Source organism: Rousettus aegyptiacus, unplaced genomic scaffold (assembly GCF_014176215.1).
Source record: "Rousettus aegyptiacus isolate mRouAeg1 unplaced genomic scaffold, mRouAeg1.p scaffold_m13_p_7, whole genome shotgun sequence".
Classification (NCBI taxonomy): Eukaryota; Metazoa; Chordata; class Mammalia; order Chiroptera; family Pteropodidae; genus Rousettus; species Rousettus aegyptiacus.
Genome location: NW_023416310.1, coordinates 15,495,608 through 15,511,820, shown reverse-complemented (window position 1 = coordinate 15,511,820; position 16,213 = coordinate 15,495,608). Strand labels below are relative to the sequence as shown.

The 16,213-nt window shown below is 40.6% G+C and overlaps 1 protein-coding gene across 1 annotated transcript in view; it reads right to left on the bottom strand.

The window, feature by feature from the left end:
• BABAM2 (BRISC and BRCA1 A complex member 2) overlaps nucleotides 1-16,213 on the bottom strand; it is a 342,513-nt gene that overhangs the window by 23,800 nt on the left and 302,500 nt on the right. Inside the window, exon 11 of the mRNA XM_016145351.2 lies at nucleotides 4,656-4,809. Within this exon, the coding sequence (XP_016000837.1) occupies nucleotides 4,656-4,809 (154 nt within the window). The remainder of the gene's footprint in view (nucleotides 1-4,655; nucleotides 4,810-16,213) is intronic.

The following is a 16,213-nucleotide window of genomic DNA, read 5'->3' as shown; positions in this document are numbered from 1 at the left end:
TGACAGTGGCCCTGCAGGAGGCCGCCTAGAACTTAAGGATTTCTGGCCAAGTCACTGAGCTTGGTAAACTGTTTACTGGGGTGCATGTGAAGACAGTGATGCTGACTTTGGTATCTTTTAATTAAAAATCTTTTCTTCTCCAAGGGAAAAAAGAGCTACTAGAATTTAGTAGTAATAGTGAATTTGGCAATGTCACAGGATACTGGGTTAATATAGAAAAATCATTTGCATTGTTATCCACTAGCAACTAGTAAGTAAAATCTAATAAAATCATCCCAATCAAAATCTCAGCAGGCTTTTTTCTTGAGTAGTAGGAGGGGTTGGAATTGGCAAACGGATTCCAAAATTTATATGAAAATGCAAAGGACCTAGGATAGTCAAAACTATCTTTTAAAAAGAACAAAGTTGGACAATTTACATTTCCTGATTTTAAGAATATTGGTATGCAAATAGAAAGAGGGATGGAATCGAATAGTGTCCAGAAATAGAGCTACTCGTGTATGGTCAACTTATTCTGGCAAAGGCGTGAAGGTAATTCAACAGGGAAATAAAAGGCTTTTTGACAATGTTGCCAGAATATGGGCTATATAAACACAAAACATTTACTTCAGCCTCCACCTCATAGCGTACATAAAAAAATTAATTCGAGGTGGTATAATAGACATAAATGTCAAACCAAAACCAAAGCTTCTAGGAAAAAAAACCAGAAGAATCTCTTCATGACCTTCTCACAGGCAAATAATTATGAAGACATAAAAAACTTTAATGTAAAAGGAAAACACAGATAAAATAGATTTCATTAAAAATAAAGATTCTCTGCTCATCAAAAGACACTGTTAAGAAAATGAAAAAGCAAGACACAGATTGAAAAAATACTTGTAATACATATCTAACAATATACAAAGGACTCTTAAAACTCAAAAATCAAAAGACCAACAATCCAATTAAAAATAGGCAAAATTTGAACAGACACTTCACAAATGAGGATATATCAATAAACACATGAAAAGGTGCTCAACATTACTAATCATCAGGAAATCAAAATTAAAAACATAGTAAGATATAACTTCATCACCTCTAGAATAGCAAAAATTAAAAAGACTTGTGACAATAGCCAAGCACTGGAGAGGATACGGAACAACTGGAAGTCAGTATATTGCCAGTGGGAGTGTAAACTGGTATGGTAACTTTGGAAAAAACTTCTCAGTTTCTTATTAAGTTAATAGTGTACATACTCTCACTTCTAGGTATTTACCCACAAAACTGAAAACATAAGTCTACAAAAAGCTTATATAAGGATGTACATAGCAGCTCTATTCCTAAAATCCCCAAAGTGGAAACAACCCAAATATGCACATGCAGATGAATGGATTAATAAGTTATAGTACAGTCACAGAACGAAATATTAGTCAGCAGTAAAAAAGAAATTCCATTACGGATAAATCTAAGATAACTAAACTGAACACAAAGGCACAGAAGAGCACAATCTGTATTACTGCATTTATAAGAAGTATCTAGAAGAGGAAAAACTAAGGCACGGTGACAGATGAAACAGTGGCTGTCTTGGGGGGTGAGGAGACCAGCTGGGAAGGGGTAGAAGGTGACTTTATTAAAACTCCCTCAAAAGATATAGTTAAACTTGTTAACTTCATCGTATGTAAATTAAAAGAATATATATCCAGCGCTGTTGCCTTTGAAGAACTCACAATTAAGGAAATGAAACATATATAAAGATGTGAAAAATCAAAGGATACTACAAAAGAGATTTCAAAACCGTATATGACCAACAGCCAACCAAGCCTAGGATAGGAAGAGGGGAAAGAGCCGCCTGCAAGTTAGCATGGATGGGGAAGACCTCAAGGAAGAAGGGTGAGTAGATTGGAAGGGGCAGAAGGAGGGAGGAAAGGGGTGAGCAAGGCACTGTGGGACAGAGCACAAGCTAAATCCAAGGGTCCTTCATAGGTCCACTCATCGACTGACCGTTCATATCATGACCATCCAGCAGGGAAGAGTACAGGCTTGTTTTACAGGATGATGTTCAGAAGGTTACTAGCTCTGTCCAAGGCCACAGAGCATAAAAGGTTAGACCTTGGATAGGAACTGGGGCATGCATGATCCCAAAGCCTGTGCTCACCTAGTAGAGGGCATTTCACTTGTGAGGACAGAATCTGCTGGGCAGCCATGAGCAAGAAGCACATGCCGAAGGAAGAGCCCGGGTCAGTGCCAGGAAGTGTCCTTTTTGAGTTCACGTGTTTAAAATTTTGCTCAACAGGAGGGAATAAACAACTGGCTCCACTCAAAGGGCTCTGCTGCTGCTCATAAACCATGAGAGCGGTTATGTCATGGGCAGAGCTCTCGAAGTGAATTACGGCCTTTTATGCACTGTGTGCATATGATATTTTCACATGACAAAGAAACAGGGCGTGTAAGGAATGTCACAGTTGACCTTTCTCTCCAACTTTCTCCACCAATCTCAAGTCTGTATAGCACCCTGGTTGTGTTCGTTCATTACGTGCCTTCTGACAGAGCCCAGGCAAGCCATGCGGTTCAGTTCAAGAAGGGAGGTTTAAAACTGTTTCTTCTTCCTAGCATGAGCTGCTGGCTTTCTCTTTTATTACATTTAAAATGGATCCATCTTACTATAGCAGAAAGCAGATTTTTTTCAACGTTACTTCAGATGTTTTCTTTAGACTGGTGTTAACATAAAGCAAATGTCTCTTGCAACTCTGAACTGATCTGTTAAGATAAACAAGCTTCACTTACGATATTCCTATAATGAAATCACAGGCTTGTGGTCTGCAACTCCTTACAGATTCAATTCATACACTAAAATGTCTACGCGTGCACACACACACACACACACACACACACACACACACACCCCAAGATAGCTTTGCCATGGAAACCACAAAGACACATCTGGTTCAGACTCCACAGCACATACCACAAATAACAGCCCATCTTCTAAAGGCAGAGCTTATGTAGACACAAGGAAAGCTCAGAAAATTAAACAATTGCAATATTTCAAACATAAAACTTACTTTATAATCTTTTTCTTCAAGTCCATTTCAAGATATGTTATCTTAATCATTATCATTAGTTACATTTGCATATTCTTTTTTTCCTTAAGTAGAATTTTAGACCTGGGCATCCTGACAAATATAGGGAGAAAGGGCACACTGCAGTTTCAGATGTCAACAGCTCTGAATTCCACAGATGATCCTTGGAGGCCTGGACTTCTAGAGGAAGCCACTCTGTCGTTACTTAACAGAGCTCCAGCCCTTCTATAAGTGAACGTCTTGTGCAACAGAAAGTACAGGAGATGCCCGGAGGCACCCTGGGAGGCAGAGAGGTCTCAGGGAGGGCGAGGCAAGAGCAGAGTCCCACTAAACAAGAGCATTCTGAGTCTGAAAGGGCAAGTTTTGTTAGTAAGTACTTGAAAACTGTTGGACATTTGATGTGATAGAGGCTTTGATCTCTCCTGCTGGGCTATAGATTCCAAGAAGACATGGACAATTTCTAATTTGCTTATCTTTGTACCCCTAGCATGGAGTACACCACTTAGAACACAGTAGATGCTCAATAAATAAAGGATACTTAATGAATATTCTTCATTTGTGTGAGTTTTTGGATCTGATTATCCTTCAACTGGGATCACAGGTGGGAACATATGGCTCTTCAGAGTAATAAAGTAATAACCAGCTGTCACTCTGTGACTTACATTCGGAAACAACGATTTTGATCCACTGTGGCTTCAATCTAGGAGGCTATGGTTCATGAAGACTGATGTTCCAGATACTAATAATGTCTTAGCTATAAAAAACACTCAGTGTATTTCTATACGCTGATATGACTGGTGACAGGGAGGTTTGGGTACAATAGCTGTGACTCTATAAACTCCCGACCCTAACTTCTACCTCTATCAAATTCCCAACTTACTTTTACAGAGATTTTAATAGTTATAAGCTATTTGTGTAGACATTTATTCAATCAAGGAAGATTCGGGCCCTACTTTTGGCAATGGCTACAAAGATACAATGAGGTATATAATTCATTCTGTTTACACAAAGACATTACGGTTCCATATGACACACTAGGTACTGATCCATTTATTGACTAATAAGCAAAAAATTCCCTCAAAAACAAAAAACAAAACAAAACTATTTATTTACTGCCAGCTGAAATTTTACATATATTAACATTTCCATATTTTAACAATAAGAAAGTAGCTGCCAACAATCTCATCATCAACATCTTTTATCCACAACTCCAATTCCTATTTAGTATTTCCCTAATCTAAATAGAGAGGTAGATTTCTGATAAATCTTGTAATCCATTAAATAGACAACAACGACAACAACAATGCCATCTACCAGATGAGGCTAGGTAAGGGGGTTGGCAAGCTTTTTCTATAAAGGGCCTAATGGCAAATATTTTTGAATTTGCAGGTCATATGCTGTCTGTTGCAATGACTCACTTTGCTACTGTAGCATGAAAACAGCCATAGAAAAGAAGTAAAGAAATGGGTGCGGCTGTTTCAATAAACCTTTATTTACAAAAACAGGCACAGGTCAGGATTTAACCTGTGAACGACAGCTCGCAACTAGATAAACAAAATATTCTTACCTGTAGGAAATAACAACGGATTCACTTACTTTGCTCTTTTGGCCATTTCATTTCCATCCCATCTGGGGCTGTACGGGTAATTTTTTTGGGCCTGGGAATAAAGCTGTCCACTGTTGGTGAAGTGATAGACGGACTGGAATGTGAGAGTTGGCTGGTCTCGAGGGAAAAACAGGGGCAAGTCGACTGCAAAAACAGAAGGGAAAGAAAGTTAGGGTTTAAATGCATCGTAATACACTTTTTTGGTTAAATCTGAATGCTGGGTATGAGACTCTATTTAAACCACGAATACTGGTTGAAGCCTAGGTCAAAGGTATGAAGAGGGGATCAAGAAATGCAAGGTGCTTTCAAAGAGTTTACAGCCTAGGTAGGGAGGCAAATCACACAGAAATGAAAATGTAACCGACAGGAGGCGCGGTGTGCAGGTGCTGAGGGAAGGCCACGAAGTGGCTGCAGACGCCGAGGGCTCCCGGCCAGGAACTTCTCCGACGGCGCGTACGCCATCCAGTATTCCACGGCAGAGTCAGCCGCCTGCCTACTTTAAGTCTGTTACACCATGAACTCGTGAAAGGTTGGGCAGTGTCTTCCTCACCTGTAACTTGGTGGAGGAAGTGGGATGGAGGGTATCTGTCAAGAATGCAGTCAGAAAGGGGATCTTTAGGAGGGCAGATGATAACCTTTGTTTTCTAGGCTATAGTAACTAGACCACCAGAAAATATAGAGTTGTCACTTGACTTCCAACCAAGCAGTGAATTGTGATACTCAGTAGTTTCAAGTGTTTCCATATGTTACCACATACACCTTTAAACCAGCCGGAGCACCTTCACAGAACGCGCCAGGGCACATGTGTCTACTGTTAATGTATAGACTGACTCTACTAATCTTTGCTGATAACAAGTATTATGTCAGGTAACTGTTCATTTCGGGGTTCTTTCACTCCATTTTTAAAAAGAAAATGACATTTTTTAGTTGAGGCAAAGTATCATTAAAAACACAGATTGTTTCAATAGCACATTCTTCGAAGTATGTAATGTATATTTGTGTGAATGTTGTCCACTTCTAGGACAAAGAACAGGCAGGCACATGAACGTATCAAAAATAATAAGAACGATATGCACAGGATTTTCTAGCTCTACAGAATACTACTACATACTTTATCTAATTTGATACTTATAACTCTATGAAGCAGATATTATTTTCATCATCTTTATTTAATAGATGAACAAACTTGAGAATCCAAGAAGTTTATTAACTTGTTCATGCCACAGCCAAGCAGGGGCGGGACTCAAATTTAGTCCTGTGATTTAAATCCTAATCTCCTTCTACTGGGCCACCTTGACTTCTGCTCTTAAAGATACTGGTGTAACCTGCTTGCCACACACTCACTGTATCCTAATTATAATTTAGCAAGTTCAACTGTCTACTGTGAAGGATGTACAAGGTTCATCTTTCTGGCAACATGAGGCAAATACACACATACACACACACACACAAGATAGTTATACATACATTTATCACCATGCCAGTTTAGGGTGACATTGGACTTGGACTAGACTCTCTTAGCAGCCAATATGATGTCTTGAAAAAAAAAAGTTAGGTTTGCAGCAGACTTAAAAAAAAAAAGAGAGAAAAAGCTGTCCAGTGGTAGGGCCTGTTGACCTCTGCGTGCATCTGACAGTGACTCAGTGCTGTAGGGGGTTTCTACACGTGAATCACACCACAACCAAAGAAACGGGGCAAAGTTTTGAATGTCCACCCTTTAGTCACATTTTCCACCTCAATGAAGCCTCAGTGTCTATCTGTGCCAAAGCAGAGATTTAGTAACATATAGGAACAATACAAAATATGAAAAAAAGATTAATTCAAACGATAAATAATTTAATTCAGAAAACCCTTTTGAACCCTTTCATATTACAAAGCATGATCTGTAACATTTTCAGTCATTCAAATACTGCTTTTTAAAATAGGTTTATATCTTTTCTGATTACTCCTTTTATTTCTTCTGATTAATTGTGAAAAATGACTGTTTACATTATATATTTTATATATTTATAAATTTCCAAATATAAAATAAGATTTGAATTAACCCCCAAAATAATCCCTAATAGCATGGTAAAAAGTATATAACATGAAAGCTTCCCTTTAAAAAAGTAACAATTTAAATAATAGAAATCAGTGGCAATAATTTATAAATTTAGAGCGAACATAGTCACCAATCAGTATCAAAGTAATGCAGATAGTACCATGGGGGCTTCATGATTCTCAAGCTACAAGTTTTTTCTGGGCTTTGGATACATTATAGTTTTTGTTCCTGTTATTTTGTTTCATTAAAAATGAGTTGCTGGTATTTTGATATGTTGAAAATGATTTTCCCACCTAGCTCTGAATCATCCACTCTGTTCCCCTAAATGCTCAATTAGCATTAGAAATAATTCAAAACGTGAATGCAAATTTATTTACCTAGGCAAGTGTGTTGTTCTGATAAAAAAAAATTGTCAGCCAGCTATATGCTGATATGTACCATGATTCCACAAAAGCACTGATTATATGATTATTTCTCCATGGAGATTTTTCTTAAAAATTATCGTTGAAGCCAGTATTAAAATACTGAAAACAATGGCTGGATTATTAGGGGAGCAGGAATGGTCAGAGTTCTTCAGAAATAAAATCATTAATCTACATGGGAAAAAATTAGAAAAATATAAATATCTGGCTCAACTTAAGTTGTATCCTGTCTGTTATTAGCAGTCAATAAAAGAATGGCTTCTTTAAAAATGTTCTATGCATAAGGAGTTAATAATGAAAATATTTATGACAAATACTTTGCATTCTTCTTGTAAGAATGATTTGAATGGTACAAATTAGTCAGAACTGAAGAAAAACAAAACCTGTTTTCCTTATCCCCAGTGTTTTTGTCACTTAACATTTGCCTATAGGCTAACTCATGTTTTTCTGATGCATAGTAAAATAATGACTTCAGGACTTCAAACAGCTAACTTGCTCTGAAGAAACTTCCGGGTTCTAAGCAGCTTGGGCTCATTGCTGCAGCTATATTAAAATTTGCTTCCTTAGAAGCCAACCCACCCACTGGCCCAGGTTTGATTCCTGGAGTAGAATCATTCCATTTGGTTCAGTTTACTCACTGTCGGTATTATTTTGACAACTGCTTTCTATTTCCTTCTTCCTATATACAAAGACTGAACTTTGGTCAGATCTCTTTATCCACAGTAGGGATGGTATCCTCACTGGATCCGTACAATCTCAATAACCATTTCTGAAGCATTATTTTCTTCAAGAACTTGTTGAAATAGTCATACCCAAGCACTTCCAATTCTGCACAACCTGGGCAGTGCGCAGGACTCCTCTGCAGGGGTCTGACGCCTGGCAGAGGGCGGGGAACGATGAAATGCCGCCTCGCCTCGCCTCGCGCTGGGCAGTCGCCGTGGTGGCAGCTCCACCAGTCATGTCCCCTGGGCCAGTGGTGCCCTCCAGGCAACCACCTTTTACGCAGCTTTGCGAGGGAGCCGAATGCTGCCTCTCTCTAAACCGTGCTGGGTTCCAGATGGACAGATGGAGTCTCACCTTGTCTAGTAAACAAGCTTACTTGCCCCCAAATGCTCCTCCCTCACCATGCGAAGACTTCATTAAGTTGTACTGAAGTTCACAAGATACTAGAAACTCCTTACTTCTTTAAAACCGCAACAATGGAAAAAGAAATGTGACACTATGTATCTGATCCACAGGACAGCTGTCATACACTCGCTCAGAACCTTTCAGACATATTTCTAAGAAGTCTGAGTATATCGTTTTTCCAGAAATCTGATTATGGCAAGATGAGGACAAGGCACATTGACAGTAAGTAGTGATAACTAGCGGTCTGACACAAAGGAAGGAGAGAGAATAATAAATAACAGCTGACTTAGGAATTCAAAAAGAAGCCCACTCTGGGGTCATTCAGTGTAGGGACAAAAAGCCCCATCATCCGTCATGCTATGGCCATCCAGGAAGGGATGGTCAGCCCCAATCCAGGTAACCATGGAAGACGCTCTCGTTTACCCACCCAACAGCCATTCCCCATCCTTCTTTTTTTTTATGAGAAGACCCCCTACTCCCACTCCGGACTCCGAAATTGCTGGCTCTCCATTCCTGCAGCCTTCCACAGAACCAAGAAGGGAAATGTGATTCAGTCCTGCCAGTGGGACCCAAGGGGAAGTCGGCTGAGGGTCTTCTGAGAAATACTTTCCTCTCTGATTAAACACGTATAAGGAGAAGCCCCCACTCCATTTCTGCCTTCGATCTTATCATGTGAGATCTTGAGGCTTGGAGCTGTGCCCCTATCTTGTGACCAGGAGGGGACATCAGCCCGACATCACTGAGCTGCCGAATTCATCATCCCCGGAGCCGGCTCCGGGTTTCTTGTTATGGGAGATGATTATGAGTCTGAACTATTTAAACCTCTTTTAATCAGGTCTCAGGCTTGCAATCAAAGGGATCTAAAGAAATGTTATTTCTTGCAGCTTCTGTTCAAGAAGGCAGGATAATTGTATAATCTATTTCAGAAATATTTCCACCAAGCATGGTTAGAAAGGCACATAAATAGGAAAGTTTTAGTTGTCTGGAAAATTCAGTTATGTGGGACAGTTCAATCGTTGGAAATGCCAAACAAATGAGGGGTTAACCATAATTGCTTCCCTGGGAGTCACATCATCAAATACTTTCATCATTATTCACAAGTCAGCCATTATTTCATTTCTCCAATCCTTCGAACTATATACTCTTGAGCTTTTTTCCCCCTGTGCTCTTGGGTTAGTAGGGAAGACACTCATGGACTCGCTGTGTAGTGGTCATGGTTATGTTCCCATTTCCAAGCCTCTCAGGCTCTCCAGTTCCTCGAAGCCTCATTAGGAGATAGCCCTTGCCCCATGTTGACTTGCTGTAAACTCCCCCTCCAACAGTGACTCCATCGGGGGCTGACTCTTCCTAAGAGTAGTCTGCATGCAGCTCATTCCCAGGCTGCCCCCACAGTGGGCGCGCAACCAGTGAGGGCAGTCTGCCATCTATCTATTCACTGACCACCCCAATCTTATTAACTGCACACTAAACCTTCGAGACACATGGGTTCTAACCACTAGAAAGTTAAACACCACATATTCAAAATACTCACTTACAAGAAATGTAAATGTAAAGTTTTCCATTTCAGAAGTAGTCCTATTCAAGGCATCAAAAATTTCCTTTTACCATCATGGCCTTTCATTTAAGTGACAGGGGAGACCAAATATTAACCAGATTTTGTTAAACTGGTTTCAAATTTTCACTCTCTTTTGTGTGATTTGGTCATTTAAACAGGTTACCTTTGGGGTTCTGATATTACCAAAATGAAGCCTGAAGATTCTTGAATTTTGCTATAAATTCTAAAAGCCCTAAAATGGGAGGAGACAGCATGGTACTGTGGTAAAGGCACACAGCCTTTGATGTCAGATAAAATGGGTTCAAATCCCGGCTCCACCATCTGTTAGTGGTGAGACCAGAGACAATATACTTCATCTCTTTGAATCTTGATTTTATCATTTGCGAAATGAAGAAAAGGATTCTTATCTTATAGCGTTGTTAAAAGGACTGAACAAAAATTGAGCAGCTACTAAATAAATATGCATTCCCATTTCCTATTCTCCCTTTTCCTTAGTTTTTATTTTTTAAATCTGGCTTTATACAGTGTTTCATATATGTGAAACTTCTGACAACTAGAGCATAAGCCTTCATGGTGATTATATTTTAACTATTTTGATGGAAATCTTTCTAAACTTTGTACATACCTTCATATCCCAGTAAACATACTGAAAATAATTTAGCTGTTTCTTGATGATGGAGAACACGTGAAAAACTCATTATAAGCGATAGCCTCAAGTGTTAAGAAAGACAGCTTGCTTGTTTACAAACGTATCCTATCTGACAGCCACACCCCCAAACTGTTCACTGTGAAGAGCTGATGTACCTTTAGTGTGTGGTACACTGAGGTCCCCAGGGATACTGGGGGTGTGATGTGCTGTTTGCCCCCTGACCACAAACTTTCCCTACTTTATTTCTGTTTCCTTTTTCCTTGTCATTTCTCACGAAGGCCAACTCTGTCTCACTATCATCTCTCTTTTTTGCCTCTTCTTTTTTTCTTCTATCTCACTCCACATATTTCTCAGCTTCTAAAGAGTCAAGCAGGGCTGACTATCCATCCCGAGGCCAGAACCCAGCATGGAGCAGGTGCTGCACTAACGGATGGGGCATGAGCTCTGGGCTGTTTTCCTCAGGCACCAAGAAGAAGACCATCTTCTCCTCCTTTAGCTGTTGTTTGTTGTTTCCTTCTAGGTTTACACCTGTCTCAGGTAGCTGAAGTTATAGGAAATCTGGCCTCTGCTTATATTTTGTCTAGCAATCGCTGCTGAAGCACTTTATAAATACAAATTAATCATTCCAACATCCAATGAGCTATTCACATCAAACCGCAAGAAGACCTCAAGATGAAAGGGATGTCATCGCGTTCACTAACGAAGAGCCGCGTTCTCTCCCCTCAACCTACCCATAGAAACGAACCAACATTGAACCAGCGAGGCTCCCCTCTCACAACATCAGAGGTTCTCAACTGGAAGTGAACATCAGCATCACCATGGAATTAACATTGCAGATGCTTGGGGCCCCACCTCAGACCTCTGATTTCTGACAATGCATCTTAAGTGATTCTGATATGCCCCTCCAGGTAGGAAACACTGCAAAGACCGCGAGCTCCAAAGGTTGGCAGCCATGAATTAGTTACCTTAGTATGCCTAGCACTAAGCACAGAGACGATAATTGTTTACTGAACTAAAGAAAAGGAGCATTCGAAGGAAATGCAAATTAAAACCTCAGTGAGATTCTATATCATATCATTGAATTGACAAACATTTTAAAACTCAATAATACTCAAGTGTTGTCAAGGTCGTGGAACAATGGGAATTCTCATTCATTGGTGAGGATGTAAATTTCTAGAGCTTCTTATACACTAAAAGGAAGGATGCACATATTTCATAACGTAGCATTCCTGCTTCTAAAATTCTGCTCTATGTGCAGAAGAAAATAGGTAGGAGGTTTGCTAGTAGCATTGTTTGTGATAATAAAAATGAAAAACATCTCAAACATCCATTAATGGGAGGAGACTGGTATATACACTTAGTGGTATATTCTTCGATGGAACACCTTACAGCAGGTCAAATGAATGAGCGAAGGCTACGTGTTCCAACATAGATGAACTCAAGAACACAATGTTCAGTGAAAAAAGAAAGTTACAGAAGAATACTGTTTAACATGTACTTACAGAGTGCAAAAGTGTGCATACGTTATTACACACTGTTTATACACATCTGTGTAGTAAAAGTATAAAAAGGTGCATGAGAATGACAGAAACACTGAGTTAAGAACAGTAATTGGCCATGAGGGTGACAGCAAAAAAGAGATGGACGGGAATGCATCAGGGATGAACACTCAAGGGGCTGCAACCAAATTGATAATGTGCTGTTTCTTTAAAAAAAAAAAAAAAGATAAATACATAAATAAACCAGAAGCAAAATATTAAGATATGACTAAGGTGGACACATGGATATTCTTTTCTTAGACTCTCTATACATTTCTATAAGCTTTAAATATTTACGATTTAAAAATAAATAAATAAAAGGAGGACATTGCTATTCACCGCAGCAAAAAACAATCAGTATGATTCCATTTATATGAAGTTCGAAATCAGAAAAAAAATAACGATAAATTATTTATGGATATATAGTAGGTGTAAAGCTATTAAGAAAATCAAGGGTATGAAAAAGGAGAAGGGATTAAGCTGTACAAATTACCTGTTAAAAAAACAGTCATGGGGATGTAAAGTCCAACCTAAGGATGCTGTCGATGATATTGTAATAACTATGAATGGTGTCAGATGGGCACTAGACTTATTGGGGTGGTCACTTCATAAGTTGTAAACCTGAAACTAATGTAATACTATATGTCAACTGGAATTGAAAATTAAAAAAAAGAAGAAGAAAAAGAAAATCAAGGGTATGTCTAACAACGTTCAGGGTAGTGGTTACTGCTGGGAGGGTCACACGCAGGGCTTCTAAGATGGGACTTTTGTGTGTCTTTGTATTCTCCCTCTTTCTCCTCTCTCTCATCTATCCATCCATTCATTCATTTCTATCATCCATCTGTTTGTCTGTCCATCCGATCAGGAAACAAAACACCAAAGTCGTAAAGAAAAATGAAAAACAGAAGAAGAAGGTACATAAAAACTGGAATACAGCTTGCAGAGGTACCGAACAAGAGGTTCATTCTCTCATGAGAATACTGTCAGCTTGGCAGAATCAGCTGGTCAGATGGGTCCCTCCTGTCTGTCCCTTCTTTCCCTTCCAAATTTACTAACTAGAAGAGAGAGAATGCAGAGAAGAATGAAGGTGTCCGTGCCCTTGAGCTCATGGGCTGGAAAAGGAGACCTGGAAAAGGTAAATAAGCTCTCACAGTCCAGCGCGTTAGGAGGATGGATGAAGCACGTCCCTGACAGCCATGCAATGGCAGCGGGAGAACCTGCCTGAGGGGAAAGCTCTTCAGAGGAGCTGGACTTTGAATAGGCTCCAGAAGGTTCAAAGGTGAATCCGAGTTGGAGTCTGGGGAACATTCAGTGAAGAGGGAAGAAATCGATAAAGCTTCAATACTGTGTAGATACAACAACCTTTTATTTGGCTCTTTGAATATCATACATATTCAATTCAGAAAAGCCTTATTTTATCAATCTCGCCTTCTTTCTCACGAGTCTCCTCACTTTTGCACATGAGGACAGCAACGAGTGACGCAAAGATGACGGCAGCCAAGGCTGGCCTGGGGAAGCCCATAGCCCAGCTGCCCTCCCTACCTGGAGGGCCCTCCTTCCTTTCCTGGGTTTATCTGGGTTTCCACCCATCAAGACTCCATTTGTAGAAGATGCCTCTGTCCCAGAACTCTGAATGCTTCTAACTTAGACTCCCAAACAAAGCCCCCTCAAGGTTAGTCCTCGCCAGGATAAACACAGAATACTAGTGGCTGAGGCCGGGGCCGAGGGGTCCCCAGAATGGGAACCTTTCCTTGCCTCAGTGCTTCTCTGTCTGCTTTCCACGGTTCGTCCGCCTGCCCGCCCAGTTTACTGGGCATACTCCATGCTGCAGGCCCCATGCGAAACCTGAGGACCCACACTTCCCGGAAATGGACGGCAGGCTGCACTCTGCACTTCCTGCCTTTCAATGCCACCTGGTTTGCGTGTCCTCTGGGAATGCTTCCCATTTGGATCCTGACATTTCCTCAGGCCTGGTTCCTTGTTCAGTCCCTTCAACCTGCTCTTGTTTCTGTGACACAGTCTAAGTCGCACCTTCTTCCAGGAAGCTTCTCTTGCCCGCTCTGTCACTCAGTGATTTCTCCATCTTCCGCATCCACATCATCCAGTCTTAGTTGGATTGCTAGCAGTTAAGGGTATCTATCCTTATTTTATATCCTCCACATGTGTAACACTGGACTAGACACACAGTAGGTGGTTGATATACATCTAACGATTGACTGGCATAGATCATAAAAGCTAGGAGATGTTGACTGGACTAGACATGTAAAAAAGGCAATGTTTTTATGAGATGCAGAAAAAATTCTGGCGCGAGAGAATGCCATAAATAGCATTTAATAGTGTTTTAACTTCTATCTTTACAAAAATTTAGTCATAATAAATAAACTCCTGGCCTGGAGGGATTAAAAAAGAAATCTGGCTAAATTAGGAAAGAATTTGATTAAAAGAATTCTTCAATAAATTAAAATATATTAGAATGCAAAATCCTTGGCACTTTAAAACTGGGCAGAGTCTTTAAAGAATCATAAGGTTTTGATTTAAAAAAATTCATGGACAATGTACCAGATGCAGACGATTAGAAGAAAAGGACAAATTTAAAATTATTAAAGAAGGACGACTGACACTGGTCAGTTTAAATTACAGTCTTGAAAAATTAGAACATCCTTCCAGGTACAAATTTGCAAACGTTCTGATTCCTCCAAAGTAAAGAATGACTAATGTGGCTTCATGAATAAAAAAAAAAAAAAAATCCTGTAAGTAATCTAGCGTTTGTTGTTTTAAAGGATCTAGTTATGAGCTTTGTATTCTAAAGAAAACAGCAACAAATATCCAATTGGACAAACCTTCATGGACTACTACTACGAGCCAGCTCTCGGGGGGCCGGGTGGACCAAAGCTGGGTCGCTCTCCGGACCGTGCCACATGCACTTGCCGTCACTGTTCTCAGGAGGGGGGTGATAGCGAGACAACAGCAACCACCACGGAGTATGGGGAGGAGGGACCATCCACGTGAGGGCTTCTCAGAAGGGCAGGGCCTTGAACGACAACTAGGATTTTGACCGACAGTTGCATGGGGAGGACTGTGGCCGGGAGCGGAGGGATAAAGGTGAGGGAACCGCAGGCGGAGGGCAGAGTATTGAGCAGCCACAGCAGAGGAGAGTGAGGGACTCCAGGGGGATCAGGGTGGAGGGAACACAGGCCAAGAGGATGGAACGCTGGTGCCGAAGGGCTCTGGACAGAGACGTCGCACTGTGGGGAGCTGTGAGCACAAAGCGAAGGAGCGTGGACGTCCTCCTCTGAGCAGTGTTACCCTTGAACATTCCTAGGAGAAATATCCCACACTGCCCACTCCAAGGAGTCAGGCATTTTCCTATAGTTTAAAACCCCCCAGCATAGTACAAATCCTCCAGGATGGAGAATAATTTAGAAAGGATGATGCATGAATCAAACATAAATTATTCTGTATTGTTAGAGGAGAGCAGTCATTTACTTAGTATGGGAATTGATTCTTCTTTACAAAATCTCTCTTAAGACTTACTTGTGTGTCTCCTACAGCCAAGAGAGGCTCCGAGTAGAAAGCCTTATAATGGGTCATTAGCAGTTTACAGGAGTCCTCCATTTTCTCTTGAACAGCTTTAACTTCCTATGTGGACAATCCGTACAGTAGGGCCTGAGATTTGGGATTGGGTGTAAGATCGGGGTGCTCGGAAACCATGCCATGCCCCTCAAAAGTGATCATGTGTTTCCTCCTAAGACAGGGTTAGAAGCCCTGGTCACCATGTCATTTCCCTGTGCGGAAACCTTCACTAGCTTATTTTTGCGCATTGTACTTTTCGGTCATTCTCCATTCCAGATTTATACTGTACTGGGGTAGTCAACTTATAGGAAACTGTCTGACCCACTGCATTAGGTGGTAGGAGATATTCTCCCTAGAAATGTGTAAAGACAAGCCACTCCTTTCTTTGGTTGCTTTAGGGTCAGTTCTGTCAGGCGAGATGGACAGGAAATGGCTAATCTAGTTGACGCTGAATGATTAGACGAAGAAGGCATGTGCTCTGAAGGTGACAACCTAGGTTCCACTTAGTAGCTGTGTAACCTTGGCAGATTAACTCACCTCTCTGAGCCTCTTTTCTTATCCACAATCCAGGAAAACTCTAACCTCTGGAATTTAAAGAAAGGATGCGGTACAGTGTCTGGCACAGAGAAAGTGCTTAATACA